At 42.0% G+C, this 23,782-nt stretch overlaps 1 protein-coding gene across 1 annotated transcript; it reads left to right on the top strand.

The window, feature by feature from the left end:
• Positions 1-1,429: 1,429 nt before the first annotated feature.
• OLFM4 (olfactomedin 4) lies at positions 1,430-23,075 on the top strand. Its single transcript, XM_054687736.1, has 5 exons — positions 1,430-1,639; positions 6,808-6,958; positions 12,541-12,755; positions 13,716-13,875; positions 21,097-23,075. The coding sequence occupies exons 1-5, from the start codon at positions 1,430-1,432 to the stop codon at positions 21,888-21,890; spliced, it is 1,530 nt and encodes a 509-aa protein (XP_054543711.1). The 3' UTR covers positions 21,891-23,075.
• Positions 23,076-23,782: the final 707 nt, after the last annotated feature.

The raw sequence follows: 23,782 nt of genomic DNA, 5'->3' as shown, positions 1-23,782 counted from the left end.
AGGTGTCCTCTCAGTCTCTGTGTCAGTAACTAGTGGAGGACACTGATCAGGGAAGCAGCCCTTAGCCCTGGGTGCACCAATAAGAGACAAACTTGTCCTTCTTTCCCTGTTTCCTTCCAAACCTCATCCCTTCCCTCACTCTCTGTAATTCTTCTGCCTGTGCCCACTCCTGAGTATCTCAATAGTGCACTGAGGATTTGAGACTGCTTCTCATATGTACACAGTATTTACTCTGAGAAATGGTGGGGCCCACAAGGTGAAAGAATGGTTCAAACTGCATCTTCCACAGTGCTCCCTGGTGCAGTGGGCATGCAGTGAGGCCCTGGCTTACTTTCCCTGTTTAGAAACCAACATAATGTTCCAGGCTTTAGGAAATTAAAAACAAAACAAAACTACAAAAAAACCCCTGATGTTTGTGTATTACTTCAAAGTTTAAAAGCAACTCCCAATATAATATTTAATTCTAACAAGTTAGGAATTGTTAAAACACCAGGGCCCTAAGTGACTTGCCTAAGGCCACTGACTGAAGAACTGGTTTTTAATATTCAGTCCAACACATTTTTCACTCTTCAAGGAGGAAGGCAGAGAGGCGAAAGGTATGTGAAATGGTGGGGAGAAAAAAGTGGAACCTGAAGACCGTCCATCTCTGTGTCTCAGTTTTATGAGGATAAGATTTGAGCTCTGGAAGTCTGGCCAGCTCAAGACAGGTCTTAGGGCACAGGAGGGCTGACAGTCTTCTGGGGAGAAACCCCTCAAAGTGGCCTCCCTCGGTGGTTCTGGAGATGCCTCTGCTGTTTGGGGTTCTTTCTCTTATGTCATGTCCCCAGGGGTGTGTGTTTGGGGGTACAGAGCCTGAGCTGAATTTCCAGAGAACAGAGCATAGCTGTCTCTCAGCGTGTGGTTGCTGAGAGAGAACTTGGCCTAGAAGCAGACACTGCAAGGGTGAGAAAGCAACTAAAGGGGGAAGTCCTCCCCCAGGGAGATTCACTGTCTCAGCAGAATTCCTTAACTTTCTCTGGAAAGCTGCATTCAGTAAAATGGGGGAGTCAACTAGCAATGGCCTCTAGGAAAGAAACAGAGGAGGGTGGCTTTTTCTTCCTGGGACCTCAAGCCCTGTGTTACTCACAATCAGTTCTTTGATCCTGACTCTTTCAAGGAAGTATCAAGTTGGAAAACAGATGCTGGACTTGGAAAAGCACAATGGAGTTAATATTTGGCAGGAGATATCCATCTAAGGGCAGTGGTGGAGTGGGCTCAGGGACAAGGTGTGGAGGTCACACAGGTTCTTGGGTGTCAAGACACTCCTTTGGAAAGCCCCCAGGAAGCATTCTCTTTTCCCATAAACTGGCAGTGGGGAAATCCCCACCAGGCACTATAGAAAGCCCTGGGATTCGGAGCAAAAGCCTGCAGCTCCAGCCCAGGGGACAAGATGAGGCCCAGCTCTCCCTGCCTGCTAGCCCTTCTGTTCCTGCTCTGCCCAGCAGGCAGTTCGGAAGATTTGGAGTCCCTGATTCCTGGCCCTGACTCTTTCCCAGGCCCTAACTCCTTCCCAGGCTCCAACTCCATCCCAGGCTCTGACTTCACTTCCAACTTCATCTCGGGCTCCAGGTCCAGCTCCAGCTCTGGCTCTCTGTCCCAGGTGAGAAGTCCCTAAAATGTGAGCGCTGTCTTCATTTCCTCTCACTTCCTTTTGTGAGAATCTGAATATAATTTCACAGACGGCTAAACCTGGGCATTCTAAGAGATTTACAACTCCCTTTTGTCAACTATAGGCATCATGGAGATCATTTAAAACCTGGGCAAAATAACTGAATTGTTAGCAAGAGGGAAGACATCTTGGTTCTCTAGCTGGAGACTTGAAAGAGGTTCTCAAACCTGGCTGCATTGTAGAATTGGGGGCATGTGGGGGTCTCTCTATGTAGAGATATTGGGGTTCTTTCTCTGATAAGACCTGTTAAGGAAGGAGCCCTCCCAGTTGTAGCTCCAGAAGTCTGTTCTGTTGATTTGCTGCTCAGCAGGGACCCTGCGGATGGTGAGGAATGGCCTCCAGGGACTGAGAGCCATAGTGTTCCAGTTGCAGCCCTGACAGTTTCTCTGAGCCTAGTTTGTAAAGATGGGTGACAGAAGTAGGACTCGTGAGGATTTAGGAAAATGCCATTATACACCAACATTCCCCTGGAGGAGTGCTGATTCTTTCATTCTTCCCTAAAGGGAATCTTTAGAGTCATTTCCAGCTCAAAGCAACAATAGCAGTAGAATCAAGCCAACCAGTCGACCAGCCATGCACCAAAGAGGGGACTAGTCCAGCCAGACAACATCACTGGAATGTGCAGTGAGCCCTTCCCTTGGCTCCTCTGTGACTCTTTAAGGAAATGGAAAAAGGCATGGAGGGGTAAGAGGAGAAGGGGTTGGAAACAATTCTTCATTTCATCTCGGCCACATCAACTCTGGGCCTTTCTGTTGGAAGCCAGCTCCACAAAACCTAGGCTTTCTTTGCCACCATCTGACTTGGGGTGGGTGTAGGCAGGTCTCAACTCCCCAAAACCCATGCCTTTGCATTTCTCTCATCTTTACTCACAAGCGAGTCTGCCGCTTCAGTGATAATGTCTGGCCAGTGGGAAGTGGGGAAACAAAGACTTGTGTTTGTTTCATTTCTGCCTTCAGGACTTGATGGGCAGTGCTAGCATATTGATGAGCAAATTGTTGGATAGGGCTCAGGGAGCAACAGCAACAGCAATGTTCACTCACTGAGTCCCTTATAAATGCCAGGATTAGATTAAGTACATATTACATGTTATCTTTTTTTAACTCAAATAGGTAGGTAAAATTAATGATGCTGTTTTAGTGTGAAACTGAGGCTTGGAGGGATGAAATCATGATTAAAGCCATGAAGCTAGCAAGTTATAGAGCTCAAACTTCACCAGCCTATGTTTGTCACTCTCTCTCTGCATGCAGTTTTCTGTATTTGCAGGGAGTAGAGAGGAAAACTACTTATTATAAAGAAAAGAATGGTTTAAGAAGCATGAATATGTACCAAGCTGCTTTGTAGCTAGAAATCAGATAGATCATTTTATTCCATGATAATAAATGATTACTGCAGACAACTAGAGCTGGGTTAGCACTTTTTTTCTCCAGAAAAATGTGGCTAACAAAAATCATTTATTTTGAAGCATCATCACCATTCAGAAACCAACTAAAATGGATAAGATAATCGACTAAAATAATAGAAAATAAGATATAGACCAAGAAACAGAGAAATCCAATGCCTATGGTCTGGTAAGGAGATAAATATTTTTTTTTTTTTTAGATTTATTTTTATTTATTTATACAAGCACTGGGTACAGTCAGAAGCACGGGAGGGTGAGAGAATTCACCAGAGCCAGAGCGGGGAGCAGAGCAGGCAGAAGGACTGAAGTACACTGCTGAGGGGAGCAGCGGGCGGCAGGAGAGGTCTGCGCGCCATGTGGGACCCTCCTCCAGTGGCCGGGGAGCAGCCGGAGATCGAACCGGCACTGCAGAGGCTGCGGGCAGGTTCGCAACCCAGCGCTCAACCGCTTAAGGAGATAAATATTTAAAGGGAGGAATGATAGTTAAATTCTACTTAGAGGTTTGATTTCCTTCGTGCTTTACTTATCTCCCTCTCGTGAGTCAGTAGCACAACTCCAGGTTCTTTTTTTATAGCAGACTAGGTGTCACTTCCATTATAAACCCAATTTTCTAGGGCTGGCTGTCGTCTTGATGAGCTCTTTGGAAAGTGGAGGAAAACCCCTTTATAACTGTCATCGAGCAAGTTCCAAACGTATCATTTTCTGTACTTTGAAAATGTTGAGTACCATTATTTTATGCCGTGAATCTTTACAGGCACTTAGGCTGGGCTGCTAATTAGAGCCACTTGCAACTTAAATCACAAATGTGAGTCTTACCTTCTGCTATAGTGCTCAGAGCACTCTGTGCCTCAGACGTCGCCCTCCAAAGAAGGGGCTTTATCAGGGTCCTCATTTCAAAGATGAGAGAAGGTTCTGTTTGTCACTCCACACGATCACTAGAATACCAGAACTACCAGAAGTCGTGTGCTTTATCATTGGGCTAAGGGGCTTGTTGGGGAAAAAAAGATTTTCATAATGACAGTGGGACTGATTCACTGGGAAGGAATTGAGTTTTATTCATTCCCTAACACCTGAACCTGGGGTATTGTGGACATCAGTAAATACTAGTTGAACACATGCTGAGTGAATGAGAACCTACCAGTATAGTGTGTTTTGTGGGGGTATGCTGACAAATACAGAATCCTATATGCCCTCCGCAAGGGGATCACATATCCTTCCAGAGGCCAAGGAGACAAGCACTTGTCTTTGTCTCCCATTCCCCACATCACACTCATGTAGTTTAAGCATTCACTGCAGAGAGACCCATCACCATTAGCTTCATTGTCTTTGAATGCGAGGAGCAGAAATATCTCTAATGGGAGACACTGATCAAACTTATGGACCATTTTGATGTCAGCTGAGCACACTGGGCTGATGATAAGCAGGATGGAAGCTGGGGACTCCATCGCACTGGGACAGAGATGTTCAATAGAAGTCTGTGGAATGGCTGTCAGCAGAGCTTATAATTATTTGCCTGCCTTTCAGGTGAACTTCAGGACTAAAAGTTGTTAGCTAGTGGTTTCTAGTTGATTGTCTGGAGACTGCTTGATGATCGCCACTATTTTTTTGAGTTGACAGAACTTTTCAGAGAGCTCTAAGAATGGTCCAACCCTGTCTTTCTCAGCTAATTAACCTCCCCTTGTCAAAATGCAAGGCAAGATTTTTTTTCTAGACAGTTATAATAAGCTGGGTTTTTTTTTTTCCCCAAAAGTTCATGACATGTCGGTCCTCCTTGTAAAAGCCTTGGTACACTTAAGCCTCTATCTTCAGAGGGAGTGATAAAGCTGGTTCCTAGGGAAACTGGCTTCTCTGGCAGGCTCCTGGTATGCTTGTCCTTGTCCTTGTTCATCCCTGGCAAAGACCCATTCCCTGACTACACCCAACCCCCATGTTCAGCATAAACCTGCATGCCCCCCTTCCTTACTGATAATCCCTGCAGCAGTAGTTGTGTGGGGGGTTGTGGTTGGAAAAAAAGGTTGAGACCCTGTCAAGAATTTACCTGGCATAGAGAGTTTTGGAAATGTGTGTGTGTGTGTGTGTGTGTGTGTGTATCCTGCATCTCTTCAACTCTGCAAATCTGTGCTCTCCCCTGGAAATTTTCAGAAAGAGACCCTTCAGACTGTTCCACAGGTGAGCTAAGGTCTGGCCTTTAGATGAGATCATTGAACTCTTGTGGACTCAGTGGACTGCCAAGAGTTACTCTGGAAGGCAGCATTAGTAATAAAAAGCTGTTAATTGTTCTGGGATCCCCTTGGGGAAGTTCAAAGGGGACCAAAAAACAAACAAACAAAACACAAACCTCAGGATCTTTCAAACTTGTCATTTTAAAATATGCAGCCCACCAAAGTGTGAGCCTGAATATCTTAAAGAAACCAAATATTTTAAAATGACTTTCCTGCAAGTGGGTAGCTGCAAAACTTTTAAAAATGCACAAAACCTTCAAACTCATACACTGTTCTGTTTTTAACTGTTAAAACTCATACACTGTTCCATTTTGAAATATGTTAATTATACAATTCTCCCAGGTGAAGAGAATGTGAATTTGCATTTGAGAGAATGTGAATTTGCATTATATATTTTTACACTAATTCATATTCTTGATATTTTCTTTATTACTATTGAAAGGAATTGGGTTGGAGGTTGGGCTGAAGGTGAAGAAAAGAAAAGAAGAAGGAAAGAGAAAATGACATTTACTAATCACCTACCATGTGCTAGGGACTTGGTTTACATTTACACACAATTTAACTTTTTTTGGTAATTTTTCATTCTTTAGAATTTTTTAAAAAAGATTTATTTATTTATGCATACAAGAACTGGGACAGGTCAGAGGTGTGGGGGTGAGAGGATTCACCAGAGACAGAGCGGGATACAGCACAGGCAGATTGACTGAAATACGCTGCTGAGGGGAGCAGTGGGTGAACCAGGAGTGGTCTGCTCCACCACGTGGTAGCTCCCTGGCCGGGGATCGAACTCATGATGCAGTGACTGGAGATAGCTCAATAGTGCTGTTTTTAACCCCTGTGCCACTAGAATATTTACTAGAATATTTAAAATGTAACTTTAATTGAGGTAACATTAGAATATCCTCTCTGATATCACCACCGTAGTACACCCAGCATTAAATGACCCATATAACACCACTATAGTCCATTGCGCTTCCTTTCTTTATTCCTACCCCTCCTTTAACCCTCCCTTCTCTACGCTCCCACCCACTCCCCCATTTCAGTTCTTTTTAAAGATAACCCAGTGAAGAAATTTATCCCTGTTTGACAGATGAAGAAGCAGATTTAAAGAGAGTTCATGTCCACTAGGTTCGGGTTCAGGATTCTCATCACTTCTTTTTTTCCTTTTTTTTGATGTTGTGGCAGCAATGCTTTCTTTTAAGGCAGCACTTCTCTTTTTCAGAAAAAGGAGAATCCTCCTTTTGGTACAGGGGACTGAGAGAGTGACCGTGCCCAACAGGTGGAGACACGGCTAAACACTAAGTGTCCCGTGGAACGTGGCCCCTTGAGGTTATTTCTATGCTCCTGTTCCCTTATGCATTGGGCTCCACTGGGTCCCCTCTAAGCGCTCTTTGGACAAAGCCAATTGCTGTCACTCCAGTTGCCAAAAAGCTCATCTCCCGACTTATTACTGATGTTGAACTTATTTTGATTTTCAGTTGTTTTCCAATTTCACCGGCTCCAAGGATGACCACGGGAACTGCCAATGCTCCGTTACCCTCCCGGACACCACCTTCCCCGTGGAGAGAGTGGAGCGCTTGGAATTCACAGCTCAAGTTCTCTCCGAGAAGTTCCAGAAAGAGCTTTCTAAATTAAGTATTTTCTTTTATATCCTCCACCCCACCATTTCTTCAAACACTGCCTTGATAAGAACAAACTAACAAAGAAACAAAAGAAAATACTCTTTATTCAGGACTTTATAAACAGCTGTTCTTCACTGCTATCAAAGACAGCATGTTTATATCCTATGGAGATGTTCGCGCTTATTTTGCACCTATGGAGTTCTTTATAGCTGGAAAAATAAAGCATAGGGAGGAAACGGGTTCGGGATTATGGGCACCGTGGATAAGTCACTTCAATATCGTTGGGCTCATGCTGTTGGAAAGAAACCTTGAGCTTCCCTGCTAAGCCCAACCCTGCCACTTAACTTTTATTTCATATCTTCTTCCTTTTGGTATTCCTCTTGGTTTTCCCTCCAGTTTTGCTCCTTATCCTGTCCTTTTCTCTCTCCTCTTCATGTTCTGTCTTTTCTTTAACTTTTCTTGACCCAGTCCTGCTCCCCACTGCTTCTTATTTCTCCCCTTGCCTCAAGTCTTTTCCTTGTCCATACCTCCTAAGCTTTCTGTCCCTTTCCTTCTTAATTCCTTCCCTCCCACCCCCCCACCCCCCCGCCACACTTTGTTGGTCTCTTATTTTGGAAGGCCCCCTCCTCTCTTCTACCTTCTCCTCCATTCCCCCAAACCTTCTGCCTCTTTTCCTTCATTCCTACCTCCTTTCCTTTGTTTTCTCTTTCCAATTTAGTCTCTGCCTTATCTCTCTCTTTCTTGGTGGTTTTCCTCTATTTTCTCAGTTAGTATGTTACGTTTGATGTGCCTTACATAGACCCAAATCAAAATTCCCTGGGAATTTGAATCAAGACTAATAGGTGATAGGCTGTCACTAAAAATCCTAACTCGAACCCCTGACAACCACTTTTCTGTAGCCAGAGTAGGTTTTCTTATAAGGTTTGTTTTCTCCAGAGCTGACTGGAGAAGTGTGACTTGATATTCCAGTTTTGACCCTTCTACCCTTTTAGCCAGGTTTAAAATCAGCTGGAAAGGCTCCCGTTTTCTGCACAGGTAAAGTCCAAGCTGTAATCACATTATGCATTATTTACTATGACTCCATTAATTTACAAGGAGGTCTGGCTTTCCTGCAAGATTCAAAATAAGTTTTCTCGAGAAAGTTAAACTTAGCTACCTCAACATTCAACATGGTTGCCCTTTAAGACAAAAATTGTGGTGAGGCTGAGACCCTACTTTCAACCTAAATTGGCAGATAAATATTCTAAGTTTAAATGAGTGTCCAGGAAAATATGTTTGACTACTCCAGGAATTTAGCTTCTTTAGAAATGAAATGTCCTTGAATTAATCAGCAGAAAAGGCACAGCACTAAATTATAAATTCCAGCCATTAATATTCATAGCCTTATTCTAGCATAATCAAGTACAGATAAGAAGTTATGCATAAAAACATAACAAGTGGAGGAAAATCCTAGGTAAAGATCTTTTCAGTTAGAGTCATTTGCTTTGAAAGAGTGGAAGCTACTGATTTGCATGTCTTCTTTGCTGGCAGGAGTGTGAAGGGCAGTTTGAAACCCCGTGATGCCCCAGGGAGACTTAGTAGCTTGCCAGGCTAGTGAGTATGGGACATTTCATCCCAGTCCTGGAAGGGGGGCAGGTGGCATCTGCCTTGCAAATAATTGGCAGGAAAGAAGTGCGGAGCAGGTGGGAAAACTTAGTTCTGAAGATGTTGGGTAGCTTGTCCTACAAAAATTAATGATTGAGGCCTAAGAAAGGAATTGACCTGCCAGCTGAGATTTGCATAATAGATTCAGTGTGACTTGATTAAAAAAAACCAAAACAGTGATAGTAACAGCTTCCCTTTGTGCTTTTCTAAACGCTTCCATTTCCATTTACTCGCAAGCAGCTCCTTAACGTAGTTTGGCCAATTGTTCTCCTTCCCATTTTAGGGTTAGAAAAACTGAGATGCATAAAGGTCAAGAGACATAAGTGTAAAAGGTCATTTCTCTCTTGTCTGGTTACACCAGGTCAGGAATTTCAGTCTTCAGAATCATCCAGTTCTCTTTTCTCTTTGCCAGCCTATTTTCATCCTTTAGATGAACCCAGGAAGAGATGCAGTAGGTCAGTAATACCTTCAAATCTGAAGTTGTCTCTTCAGCTGAGGTCTTTTGGACTTCCAGGTGAATTATTATAGCTGTCCCTAGGTTGCCTGGGAAATCACCGTTTATCTAGAGGCCTGAGGGAATGCCTGTTTGGACAGGCCAGTAGAAAAGGGTTTTGACTGCCTTACATTGATTCATTATCTGTCAGTACACGGAGAAGACTGGGAGCTGTCTCTGCATAAAATGCTGAAAGTATTTTATACTTTCCTGTTGTTTATGATATGGCCTCTTGTGACTATACTTAGGTAGGGGATGGTGCAAAAGTTATCTCAGGATTTTCCTCCTCTGGAGGGTTATGGGCTTTGGGGGAAATTATTTAATATGACACATTTGCTAATAGATCCTCATGCATGAGAAGGTTGAGTCAGCCTGAGAGACATTTAGGCAACTCATAAACAAACGTTGATTGAGCAATGTTTTGTGCAGTGAAATATAATAAATTAAAAGGTCAGATTGAAAAAAAAACCAAAGTCACTGCTACTCTAATAATTGCTGCAATTTATAGGGCATCCATTATGTTAGGCATTTAATACACATTATCTCTAGACTTTATAATAATCTTGTAAGCTCGATATTATTACCCCCAGTTGACAGAAAGAAACCAAAGCTTAGAGAAATTAAATGATTTGCCCACTGATTACTGGGGTCTGTCTGAGCTTAGGTGGGTCTAACTCTGAAGTGTTTTATATCTCATGGTAGTCAGTTCAAACTCAGTTAATCTGATTGCATTTATTTTTAAAGATACATTAAAACAGTAGTAAGCTGAAAAGTACATTTACTTATTTCAAATAGCCATCATCACAAGATACTGTCACAAACACGAACCAGAGTAATTCTTTAGTTTAATATCAACTGCACTGTATCCTTCTTTATTACAAAACCACATTTATTACACAGAGCAACACCAAATACCCCAGAACAGATCCCTCAACAAACTTTGATTCTTAGAACCCATCTATGACATATTAAGTGCACAACAAATAAAAGAATGGCAATTCTGCATGTTGGTTAAACTGGTGCTTTGAAGACAAACATGAATGTGTTTTTCAAAGCTCAACTTATAGTGAGAAGTAGCACCAGAGTAAAGATTTGACACAAGGCTGTATCCTCTTAGGGCTAGACCCATTTCTTGCTACACATTCATGGGTAAGCTGGCTACCTCTGCTGGAACTGCAGCTTCTATACAGAGTTTGGAGGTTCTCAGAATTGTTCCCATCATCTCAACATTACAGATCTGAGGGGTTTGTGCTAACAATCCACTTAACTTCGTTAAGTTCACACTTGCTTTCTGGCCTATCTTCAGATTCTCCTTGATCTTGTATAATTTCTTGGATGATTCCAGTTTTCCTGAACATCACTGAGCTTTCCTTTAAATGTTAGCTGAAAGAACCTCAAGTTTTTCCCCAAAAGATCTTTAGAGAGGCTTCATTTTGTGGCTGAACTAGGGCAGGCACACCACATGTTCTCACAGGGAGCAAACTCCATGTTATGCCGTGGTTTTCAGTGAGAATCTGGGAGAGCCACGTTTTATTTATCAGAGATGACAGTTGAATTACTCATTTTTGTAGAACAACAGCTGCGATGTGCCACCAAAATGTTCCAGGAAAACTGAGGGTGTTTCATTTGTTCCAAAAGCTGGCAGGCAAGGCCAAATGCCAACAAGAATATTCATTTTGCAAACTTCCATTCCTGCAATGGATTGGCAGGTTATTATTATACTTATATCACAGGCAAGATTTTATGCTTGATAATTGTAGAAATTGAAATTTTTCTACCTCATATCTGTGTTTGTACTTTCAAGGGGGCTTGTTGTTTATGTGTATGTGTTTTTAACCTCCTTATCCACCAAAATGTCACCAGCCTCATCAGCTTCCAAGTGATGGTGTGTCTGGTGGCAGGGAGCATCAGTTGCCTGAGGAGATACAGTAGCAGTGCCAACGGCTGCATTATCAACTTTCATTAGAATCCTCTTTGCCTGAAGCCTTAGCCCTTAGGTCTGCGACCTAAGAGTCTATTCTGATTTGCACAGTGGGGTTAAGTGGAAGGGCTAAAAATGACAGAAGTTAGGGCGCCTTTGGTATTAGAAGGATTAGAGGCCAACATCTGGCTCTGAATTCATCCGGGTGCTGTGGATCCGCTACTTGACATTAGTATGGTTTTGGGGAAATGTATTACTTCTGTTCACATTTCTAAAAAATAATGTAAAACCAGCAATTTTTAATGAGCAGGTCCTTAAAAAAAGCCATGGCATTTCCTTTAGAGATCAGATACAGAAAGAACCACCAACTGTGTTTATTGAAATATCCATTTGGAGATTCCAATTATACACTAAACCACCAAGGGAATTTTTGGAAGTATTTTAACTTAATGATCAGACATTCAAATATATGCAACAAATGTGTAATTTAAAGGTCTGATTGCAATAATCAGTTCTCGGAATAGGTGTGGGTGCACTTAATGAAATGTGTACTTTATAATTGCACATACACTCACATATTGTAAGTTGAGTTTTTAAGCCACTATGTAAAAGGCAGAGGAGCTCAACATTCATTGTACACGTAGTGCATTTCTCCCTCCTCTAGAAAATAATGAGATTTAGAGCAGTGGTTCTAAACATAGGAAGGGTGGTGGAGGTGGTGATTTTGCCCTCAGGAAACACTTAGCAATGTCTGGGGACATTTTTGGTTGTCAAAACTCAGGGGTGGGTGAGTATTGCTACTGGTATCTAGGGGCTGCTGCTTCAACATCCAACAATACACAAGACAGCCTCTGACCAAAAAAAAAAAAAAAAAAAAGAAGAAGATAGCTCAAAATGTCAATTGTGCTCAGATTGGGAAACCCTGATTTAGAGCATGTGCATTGAGGGGAGCTGCAAGGGCAAAGAGATTCTGAATCCAACCAGCTAGTTTAGAGAGCTGATGTCTTCAAATATTAAGATAGAGAGGAAAATGTACTTGCAAATGATGATTCTGAAGCAAAATGATTTCTAGTCCAAGCAAGTACAAAACCCCCTATTTTAGTAATATCTTTTCTAAAGGTTGTATTTGGATAGATTTTTTTACAAAGTCTAGTTAAATACATTTCGATCCAGCTTTTTAGTTTCTTACTACTTTGTTAATTTTTGGACAGCATTTGAATTCTCCCCTCAGGTGTAGTCTGCATAGTTCTCCCACCACCACAGCACCGTGATCCATCACCATAGTCCCTTATGCTCTTCCCTCCCCTGTTTTGACCTCCCTCCCTCCCTCTCCTTGCTGTCAGATTGCAAACGTTATCTTTTTCCTTATCCTTTGTTTGGTTTCTCTCGATTCCACATACAAATGAAATTGTTTGATCTAGTTCTTTAAAAAAAAAATGACAGCAATCAAATAGTACCCAAAGGGTTGGCAGTGGAGGAAGACAGTATGCTATTATTCTGGGAATTGACTTGAGCCTTTTGATTCCCTTTCAGGTGAGGGAATATGTCCAATTAATCAGTGTGTATGAAAAGAAACTCTTAAACCTAACTGTCCGAGTAGAGATCATGGAAAAGGATACGATTTCTTTCACTGAACTGGACTTCACAATGATCAAGTTAGAAGTGAAGGAGATGGAGAAACTGATCATACAGCTGAAGGAGAATTTTGTTGGTAGCACAGAGATTGTTGATCAAATGGAAGTGGAGGTAAGGAGCAAACACACCCTCACTGCATTGACAATAAAGTCTCCTCAGGAAGCAAGGACGAGGACAGTTTCTCTTCTGATGTTGAGTTCTGTCCTCTCGTGAGCACGTGGCATAGCCCACCCTCAGCTTTGGGAGGATGCCTGCCTTGAGTAGTAAGGTAAAGCACATTGAGAACCTATGTCCTGAGATGCAGGCATCACCAAATGGTCAGAGTCCTGTTCCAGAACTGAATGGCATTTCTGTGTCTCAAGAAGGAGATGGCATAAATCTGTACAGCTCCCCCAGCAAGGCCCAGCAGGCAATTCTGTTAGGAGTCATCCTCCTGGATAATTATCCTACCTGATCACGAGCTTGTTCGGTCTGTTTCTCCTTTTGAATGAGTATGTAGTACTTAATCCTTCTTGGAACTCTTTTCCACAGCCCTCTTTAAAGAAATTTCTTGTGAGTATGTCTCAGTGAAGCCTTTTAATCTTTGTAGATAAAGACCATCGTATTAATGTTATGGTTGGGTAATTTATATCAACGAGAATTTACTAGCTCAGTCGTGACATGGGTTATAATGAAGAAGTCTAGTTAGGTATTTTAGAATTTTAAGTTTTCTCTGGCCCTCATCATTCATTAAAAACAATTATAATGCAACATGAGGAAACATGAGTTCATAGGGAGAGGTTATGAGAAATGAACCGGAAGGGACATTTGTGGGTGCTTCGGATGAATCTGTGCTCTGTTATTAAAGCTCTTAAAATCTTTGCCATTTTCTTCTTGTCACACACATCTGCCTGAGCTCTGACAGGCATTCACACTAAACCATAAAATGTATTCTTCCAAATGAAACCATTCAGGAGAATCTCGGGTGTATTCTCTAGCAATGTTTCACTAAGTGACAAAATTCAGCTCTGGAATGTTTATGAAAGAAATTGTGCAATAATATAAAGTCACTCTGAATTTTTATTTCCTTAGATAAGGAATATGACTCTCCTGGTAGAGAAGCTCGAGACGCTAGACAAAAACAATGTTCTTGCCATTCGCCGAGAAATCATGATTCTGAAGAACAAGCTAAAGGAATGTGAGGCCTCCAAAGGTGAAAATGCTCCTGTCTCTCCCTCTCTTCCTGAGCCAGGTGAGATTGCCATATGCTGAGCTTTTACCCCTTGAGGGCCAAGAATGGGGTGGAGGATGGGGTGCAGGTCTGCAATGGTAGGGGAAATGTGGGGCTTGTGCAATTCTGAGCTTACTTTACTAGGTTTTGAAATCTCCTCCTTAGTGGGTCTGCAAATTGTCCCATTCTGGGGCTCACAAAGGAAGGAACAATGAGTTGATGTAAAAGAAAATCTGCATATGTATGTATTCTCTGTATATTAGCCAGAAATACACCTCTCTGGTGATGGTGCTGCTCTCAGGGGGCTGGTGAAAGTCTCTGGAATCCACGAGGCATCCATCTGCACTGCCCTGTGGCTTGTGAAGGCTGATTGGCTCATTTGTCTGATGAGCTGGGGTTATGCCTTTAATCTTCCTTTCTTCCTCTCCAGACCCTCACCTCCCACCTCTTTATTTCCCTCTATACTTTCCTTAAATGCATGTTGAGTTCTTGCTATCTAGTGTGTCCTGGGAGTCAGTGAGGATTAAAGGCATGGCCCCACATAACCAGTACTCTGGGTGTGTCTTGTTCTCCCTCCTGGAGTGTCTGGTGGGCACCTCTCTCGCTAATGAATCATGTTGGGGTTAAGTATAACATAAAGGTGGGTGCTCTGGAAATACCTCGTGAATGGAGGCAGTGGAGTGTAGGGGTCAGGAACATGACTTTAAGACCCCAAAGATCCGAGCTTCCCAGCTAAGTGTTCACTGTGGAAAGAGATCCTTAATCTTCTTATTTGTAAGAAGGGTAGAATAATAGTACCTACCTGTCAGGGTTGCAATGAGGGCAAATGAAACAAGGCTTGGGAAGCTCAGAGCTCTGTGATTGATGTTGCACACCGGTGATTGTTATTAGTATTGATGATAATTGCAGTGAAAACCTTGCTGTGAATAGCGCAGTGCTCAGTCTGTGTTCCCTCCGGGTAAACTGAAGCCAGCCCCTCAGCCCTGCATTCAGCTCTGTCCTTTTGAGACCTCAGTGTCACCGGGACGCTCTCTCGCAGGATGTGAGCATCTCAGCCTGAATAGAGTCCAAATCTTTTCATCAAATCATACAGCTCTTGTTATTCCCATTAATTGCTATGGCTCACAACCTGTTTCCTTTTATTCAGTGTATTTCTGGATTCCTGTCAGGTTAGCTGGTTTGTTTAAGGCTTTAATTAGAATACTGCCATAGTTAGGAGCCTCTTGATGTTGTTCAGGGGACTCTTTTCCCTTCCTCTGCAGTAGGGAATCTGCCATAATGTGACATACAGAGGAGTTTGAGGGCAAAGGCCAGGCTCTGTCCGCTGTAACAAACTAAGGCTAAATCGGGTCTGGGAACAGCCATGTGAACATACATGGGAAGTGAGAGGCACGGAGGCCCTTGAGGGCAGGAGTTGAAGCAGTAACAACCCCTGCTAATACCCGGGCAAGTCTTTTTTTCTTGCTTTTCTTTTTTAACCTCCATAAATCTTCCTCATGGAATAGATTTTTCTGCCTGTTTTTATTCATCCCTAGGAATAAGGATATTTTAGAGCAGGAAGGGAAATTCAGCACCATCTAGCTCAGGCCCACCATGTCTCAGAGGAGGGGACTTAGGTGGTGGGGGTGCTGCTTTTCCTGAGATAACTTTTCTTGAGCCACACAGGTGGCTCATGAAAGCTGAGGCAAGAATCAAGGTGCCTCTCTCTGGTCATCTCAGGACCTGGGCGTTAGGTGTCAGTAACCAAGGAAGGTGTGGCAGGAAGGAGCATGCTGCTTAGTATATAGGCTGGGAGACAAGGGAGTTGGTCCAATTATTTTTGTTAGAATTTTTTTTCTAGACCTTTCCCCTAGGTCTTCACACTTAGACTTTGGTGAGCCATCCCAGCCCAACTGTGTTGTTTAAGCAAATCGAACCCAGATTTCCTCTCACTTTCTCACAACCTTGGCTGTACCTGGATCCCTGCCAAGCCACTTGGCTCTCCTCCAGCTTTGTTCATATTATATTTATGATGTTTATATTAAACTGACTTTTGTCATGTTTTTAAATCAATTTCTTTCACTTACTCTCTTTCTGTTTGGGTTGGTTGATAATGCAGAATTGAAAAATCCCCAGGCACCACCAAGTTGTGGGCCTGTGGAGACTTTAATTAAAGTTACTCACTATTATGGGACTTTAAAATCTGCCTGTCTGCTTTTTTCACTGCAGAGATGCACAGAACAAAAAAGACTGTATGCAAGTCTCAGCCAAAAAGTAATTCTGCACTCTCTGGGTCTTTCTCGTACAGCTGCATTGTGTTAGCCCTGTGGTCAGCTTGCTCTTAGAACCAGAACGTGTAGTTAGAATTCAATAAAATGTGTTTTATATTTGGTTTATGCTGTAAATGGCATCCTTTTCTGCTCCATTTCATAGAACTTGCTAATCTAAAATAATCGGCCTTATGTTCATTAACTTTTTTCTCCCCTGAAAACAACTGACTTCACTCTGTCTTTAGTTTTCCCCTGAATGTAAATAACTATGTATAGGCAAAATGTGACAGAAACGCTCAGAGATCAGCCACCATTGTGCTTGGAGATGCTCAGCTCTGATTAGTTAGCACATAGTAGGTGCTCAGCATATAACTGATAATTAAATACTGTATGAAAGGTATTGGGTGACCCACCAAAATCCCAAGCCTAGAGAAGAACAGAGTACATCTGATAATTCAGAGTCAATTTAGTCTTAATCATTTTATGATGATAACCATTTTAATTGTCCAATTCTCACAAGTCAATTATATTCTTCGGTTGGCTCAAAGGTCAGTTGCCCAGGTGAGAGATTGCATTACAGAGCCAAGATTAAGTTTCCCCTGCAAGCATATAATGACTGACTTTTTTTTAAAATGCTACACGATACTTTTAAAAGTCCAAGTTAGAATATTTTAAAGTCTCACCGTGTGGCTTTTCAGGATATTTTCTGAATACCATGGCAATATCTAATGAATTGCATCATGAAGAAATTGCCAAGCAAGACAACAATTTGTATAAAGAGTTCTCTGCATTATGTTCTGTAGCATAAATACTGGGCTCTTTGAAAAATTCAGATATGTGGCAGGGTAGAGGACTAGTGTTTTACAAATAAGGGTTAGTCTTGCATTCCTTTGTTCTACAGCATCATTTGGTGCTACTGTATGGCTGGCCCTATTCTGAGTACTGGGGTTATCAAGATGGGTGCAGAAACTTCTGAAACCAATATGCAGGAAGTAAGATAGTTGCATAAACCTTCAATTGTAGCATGATGTGTGTTTATAATGCTGATATAGCTCAATGTATATTGAGTTACATGTACTTGCCTTCCTCTCTTCTTTCTAATAATCCTGCAGAATAGGTAGTATTGTTTTTCTTTTAAAATGAAGAAGCTGAGGCTCAGAGGATTCAAGGATACACAACTAGCAAGCATTGGAGTCAGGATTTGAATTTCAATCTGATTGACGATATTTTCACTGTAGCAGGCTGCCTTCCTTAGATGGTCTAGCAGAGACGTGCACCTGTGATTCCTGGAGTGACAAGAAAGTTCCAACAACTCACAGGGCTGATGAATGCCAAATTATCTTTGCTTCTTTGCTTGTGGAAAAGCTAAAAGGGCACTTTTGCTGTCAGTTCTATGCTGTGTTCTCTTCTACCAGAAAATGCAGCATGATTCTTTGGTAGTTTACAGTTCTTGGATCATAGCTGGGCAATGGGTTGTTGTTCCTGTGGCTGGGGAAAGTTGGGATAGGATGAGTTAGGAAGGGAACGGGGTATTGCTAAGATAGGGAAATAAAGGCTGCAGCTGGGAAGGGGCGTGGGATAAGAGAGGGTAGGGAGAAGCTCAGTGAACACGGAGTTAGGATGACTGTGGCTGGGCTAGATGAACAGTGGGCACTGGGCTGGCTGTGAAGTTTCAATGGTTTGTTGCCAGGATTTGGGGACGCCTGTCATAGCCTTTTCACTGGTCTGTCACTGCTGTAGCCACATCTGTAATATTGGCAGCAATACTTAGGTCTTTTTCTCTATTTCCACGTCTTTTGACCATAGCCAGGCCCCTAAAAGTGGCCCAGAGGAGATAGAGTATAATGGGGGAATAACAGAAAGGACAGAAAAGGGCCTTCGTGGTGCAGGGTTAAAGTCTTAGTGCTATCAAGCTATCGCCAGCCTCTGCAGCATGAGTTCGATCCCTGGCCAGGGAGATGACCCACATGGCGCAGCAGATCTCTCCTGTCTTGCCTGCTACTCCCCTCAGCAGTATATTTCAGGAGCGCTGCCTGTTCTGCTCCCCACTCTGTCTTTGGTGAAGCCTCTCACTGCCCCCGCCCCCCGCACCTCTGAGCTACACCCCAGTTCTTCTGTGCATAAATAAATAAAAATAAATATTAAAAAAAAAAGGACAGAAGAGCGTTTAGGAATGAATGCTTGGGAGGTGAGGAAAAGAGATGTAAGTTTCATGCAATTTTAGTATTTATACCAAGTACAATTTCAATTTCCAGGTCAATTTTTGAAATGATGTACCATTATTGTTGTTATTTTCTATTAATAGTAGTAGTAATTTTTAAGAGTGCATTTTGATTTCTTCATATCTAAGGGTTTCCATATCTAGGACAGAATGATTTATTATCTTTAGTCCCCTGATAATGCTTGAATCAGTTATATGCTTCCTAAGTTTTCCTTAAATATTCTGTTATTGTTGGTTTGGACATTTCCTTTGTGGAGGGCAAGATTCAATTAAACAAATAATTCATAAGTATTCCATCCTGCAAAAAAAGAAGGACTTTTTTTCATATCCTTAGAGTGAAATGTAGTTGAATAAATAAATCCTCGGAAAGATGTTTTAACTAGAAAATCCAGTTTGTAGCATATAGAAACTCGAGTGGTTTTTTGTTATCATTAAACTGAACACACGGCTAACTTTATTTTAATAATTCATGCATTGTTTCATAAACAAAAGCAAACAAGCATTCATCTGAGAGATCACTTTTAGGAGAAGAAATAATAATTTATAATTTTATTTATTATTTCTTTAGTGGAGAGCAGTCTCTTGGCTGAACACACGTTGCTTTTTTATTTATGAAATGGTGCATGCATTATTAAAATAAACCCGCGACTGTGTTCTGCTTAATGATATGCAAAATTATTTGAGGTTGGGTACAGAGTGGTTTCATTTCTCTACCTGTTGTATGGTTGGCTGACTTTCCCACCAACTGCGGATTTATGAGAGCATTTAAGGAGCACGCATTTAATTCTGCGATCAAAAAGTCCCAGCAGATTGGAAAAATAAAAGCAGGATTTCTAGTAATGGTTTCACCTCTGAGCAGTCCTTGAGTGAGGGGAGGAGACGGAGGAGATATTTAGGAAGGAAAGGAACCGGTCTTTCCATATTGGTCAGAGGCAGAGGCTCAGGCAAGAGCTTTGTACCCCCACCCTCAAATGCTAATCTCAGGCAATTCTTTGGAGTTCTGCTTTTGGCTCCAGCTCATCTCATGTGTGCTCTATAGCCACCTGATTCTCTGCAAACATTTTTTCCAAAGATTTATTTATTTATGCATACAAGGGCTGGGGTGCAGGCCAAATATGAGGTGGTGGTGGGGGGGAGAAGATTCACCAGAGACAGAGTGGGGAGCAGAACAGGCAGTGCTCCTGAAATACACTGCTGAGGGGAGCAGCGGCCATGACAGGAGAGATCTGCTGTGCCATGGGGTCACCTCCCTGGCTGGGGATTCAACTCATGCTTCAGTGACTGTGGATAGCTTCATAGTGCTGCGTTTCAACCCCTTGTGCCACCAGGGAGGCCCTCTACAAGCATTTAAAGTAGATCCAGGGCCTCCCTGGTGGCGCAAGGGGTTAAGATGCAACCTATGAAGCTGTATGCAGCCACTGCAGCACAAGTTCTATCCCCAGCCAGGGAGTTACCCACATGGCGCAGCAGACCTCTCCTGTCTCACTCGCTGCTCCCCTCAGCAGTGCATTTCAGTCGATCCTCCTGTTCAGTTCCCCACTCTGTCTCTGGTGAATCCTCTCCCCTGTACCTCTGGCCTGTACCCCAGTTTCTGTATGCATAAATAAATAAATCTTAAAAAAAATAAAGTAGATCCAGCAATTCATTTTCTGTTCCCTCCTTCCCTCACCTGCTTGCTCCAGGCAGCAGAAAGAGGAAAAATGACCTCAATGTACTTGAAGTTGGATTTTCTTTGTTATCTAAAAAACTATCAGTTTTTTAAGGGCATGTATTAAGATCTCAGAAAATATGTGTTCAAATCTTTGGATAGTTATAAAAAGTACTGGAACAATTAATTTTATTTCTCATTGCTCATAAAAGAGTTAGGTTGGCAGGCATTTCAGAGGGAATGCAAGTCCCTCTGCCTAAGTCATTCCTCCAAAGGTTACAGGGAAGTTAGCCTGCTGCCACTCGATTATACATTGCAACAATGACAGGATCATGATGGGAAAGAAGAAGTACTTGCCCGTCATTTGGTGGCACAGTTGAATATGAGTTATGAGCAGCAAGACCCACCTTGTAACTGCAGCAAGATAATCATTAAGTGATCTATGTGATGGGCTATACTTTGGGCACAGAGCAGGCAATGTTGCCCTAAAATAATGTCCATCGCTTCTCAAGGCTGAAATCCCATCATTATAGTACCATCTTTCTGAATCACTGAAATACTTATTTCAGACGTTCACTTCTGAGGTTGTCTGAGTCAGCACTTATACTGGGTGTTGGAGATGTACTTGGGATCCTGGTGTGGAAGGGTAGAAGGACGAAGGGGCTGGAGACTTGTCAGGACGATCTCCTCCATCATAATTCTCCCTGATCCTGATGGGTATCACTCTCTGATTTCATAGAAAAAAGGTAGGATTCTGGGATGATCTAGATTTTTCTATGAAAAAAGTGACAAAATATTTGCAAAGTGCTTTCTGACAGAAAAAAAAAATGTATGAAATTTACCAAATCTTCTCTTCCTCTCTCTGGACTCTCAAAGTTTTTTAATGTGGCTCTTGGCAATTTCCAGATTGCAAACCCATCTATGGAGACAGAAGCCTAGAACTGACAGTGGGTTTTCATTGAGACTGAGATCCAGAGAAGGTTTTGGCTTTTTTCAAAAATGCTGTTATCATTGAACCTTGACAGGAAAAATATGAATTCCTTTGGTTCTTCAGATAGTTAACTGTTTGTATCTTATCACTCACTTTCTCTAAGAATGCCCTTTTTATTTTCTTCTTTGCATAGGGAGCTGTGGTCATGGAGTTGTGGTGAACATCAGCAAACCATTTGTGGTCCAGCTTAACTGGCGAGGATTTGCCTATAAGTATGGTGCCTGGGGTCGGGATTACTCTCCTCAGCATCCAGACCAAGGGCTGTATTGGGTGGCACCTTTGGAAACAAGTGGGAGATATTTTGATTATTACAGACTTTACAATTCACTGGATAATTTGCTATTGTACAAAAATTCCCATGAATATAGTATAAGATATGGTCAAGGTGGCGGCACAGCAGTTTACAACAAAAACATGTACGTCAACTGGTACAACACCCGGAACATCGCCAGAGTTAACCTGACCACCAACAGAGTTGAAGTGACTCAAACACTCCCTGATGCTGCCTATAATAATCGCTTTTCATATGCTAATGTCGTTTGGCAAGATATTGACTTAGCTGTGGATGAGAATGGATTGTGGGTGATTTATTCAACTGAAGCCAACAATGGTAACATAGTGATTAGTAAACTCAATGACACCACTCTGGCCGTGCTAAATACTTGGCAAACCAGTCAGTATAAGCCATCTGTTTCTAACGCCTTCATGGTATGTGGGGTGCTCTATGCCACCCGTATTCTGAACACCAGAACAGATGAGATCTTCTACTACTATGACACAAACACAGGGCAGGAGGGCAGATTGAACGTAGTCTTTCATAAGGTGCAGGAAACGGTGCAGAGCATGAACTATCACCCTTATGATCAGAAACTTTTTGTCTACAATGATGGCTACCTTCTGAATTATGATCTTATCTTTGGCAAGTAACTCCACTAAGATGTCTAGTGGAGTCTAAGATGTCCAAGTAACTTTGGCAAGTAACTCCACTAAGATGTCTAGTGTTAGGGTGAGAGAGAAATAAAATGTTCATTGAAGAAAGGATCCTTTCCACTTATGTAGAGCAGCAGGGGAATCCTGAGGGGGGAATATTTAGGAGCAGAGGTTTCCCACACTAGGTTTTAGGATATTTGCCCTGATTTGATTTGCCCTGATTTCCCAGGATTTGCCTCCTGGAGTGCCTTCCCCTACTGAAATAGGTCTGGGGCATTATGTGTCCATGGATACTTTCAGCGAGGTGTCATCTGGAAATTAAGGACTTAAAGAGGACTCTGGATGGCTTCTGGGGTTCCTTGTACAGAAGAGGGACTCAATGATCAGTCCTCCATGTAACCTGTAGCCAGTCTTCCATGTCTGAATGAAACCTGATGTTTAACTAGGGAGATGCATACGAAGCTTCTTGAGGACTGAAATCTCTGACCTTTTTTTTTTTTAATTGGAACCTAAATTATGGTTTGTACAGAGCAGATAAGTTCAGCATGCTTATGTCTGTAAATTCTGTTTTCTGGAGAAGGGCTCTTTTATACATTACATTGTACTCTGCAGGTGGAGCACTTGATTTTTCTTTTTTTCCCATGGTCTACCTACACAAGTCAGGAGCACCCTCTGATACCAAGCCTTCCTTTCAAAGACAGCTCAGTAGACTAGACAAGACTCACCAACTTATTTCCCTCCCACTCCCTCCCATTCTTAAAGGAACAATTACAGGGTAAACAGATTTTTTTTTATCATGAATTTTATTTATAGGACTATACGACTGTAAGAAGATCAGTAGGCAGAGATAAAATAATACCATTTCTGGTTACATAATAAAGTCCTTGGAGCATATATGAGATGTGTGTTAAGTTGTATCAATTGGTTCATGCAACTTTTATTTTTTCCTAAGCTTGAAACTTATAAGAAAATGAAATTTTAATTTTTTTCAAGGATTAAATGGAGGAAAAATGTTGGCAATATCTAGTAAATCAAAACAGTTTGAACACCTCCCAGGTGTCTGTGTTCCTGTGCTGTTGGAGGCTTCATCATCTGGTCTCCATCTATTTTCCTTTGATGTTTGTGAGACCGAGTCTTTAGTATTGGCTCCTTAAATGCTGTACTGCCTGTTTTGATGAATGATTAAAATGCCTTTTGCAAAAAAGTGTCTTTTGCTGTGTTTACGATATTTTGAATTCTAAAAATAGGGTAGTCCACACCTTACTGTGAGCTCTACAGAATGGCTCCTTCCAAACAACAATGCCCAGGAGACCACACACCTAGCAACAGACATCAGTAGCTATAAAAGCATCCAAAGTCTGAGCTGGCTCTTTTGTTTTCATTTCCCTTAAAAATCCTTTCGTTCTGGCAGCTTTTGTTGTATTAGACTGCACTCTTTTCTTTTGAGAGAGGACCTTTTGTGCTTATTAATTTGCATGGCTGATCTGATTATTCCCAAAATTAGACTATATTTGTATGGTTTCTGTTCCTTTTCCAACTGAGCTATTAACTTGGGTCAGAAGACTCCAGATCTTCCCTAAACAGGAGATCTTGGACAGAAAGCAAAGGGACTAACTGGCTCAACTGAGAAGTACCTTCACAAAGGGGTGCTATGGGGACGGGCCACCTAGAGCTGGAAGGACAGTCTAGCCTAGTGTAGTTAGTTGTGCTGAAATACCTATTTTTAATCCATTACAAGTGTTTTGAGGCAGGTAATAGCTACCATAGTTATTTTTGGCAAGATTCTTTTTCTGTGTATTTCAGGACTGAGCATAGAAGCAGGAATGGCCTTCAAAATGCAGCAAGATATGAAGATAAAGACAGGTGTGTCATGTGAGATATAAGCTAAA

The sequence above is a fragment of the Talpa occidentalis genome, unplaced genomic scaffold (genome assembly GCF_014898055.3).
Source record: "Talpa occidentalis isolate TD23 unplaced genomic scaffold, MPIMG_talOcc4v2.1 talOcc4.5, whole genome shotgun sequence".
NCBI classification, from domain to species: Eukaryota; Metazoa; Chordata; class Mammalia; order Eulipotyphla; family Talpidae; genus Talpa; species Talpa occidentalis.
Note: the sequence above shows the minus strand (reverse complement) of the source record. Positions and strands in the feature narration are given on the sequence as shown.

Excerpts from the sequence above, each read along its gene's own strand:
- OLFM4 (XM_054687736.1), top strand. The coding sequence starts at position 1,430 with ATGAGGCCCAGCTCTCCCTGCCTGCTAGCCCTTCTGTTCCTGCTCTGC. Across the intron at positions 12,756-13,715 it reads TTGATCAAATGGAAGTGGAG|ATAAGGAATATGACTCTCCT; the intron begins GTAAGGAGCAAA and ends TTATTTCCTTAG. Across the intron at positions 13,876-21,096 it reads TCCCTCTCTTCCTGAGCCAG|GGAGCTGTGGTCATGGAGTT; the intron begins GTGAGATTGCCA and ends TTCTTTGCATAG.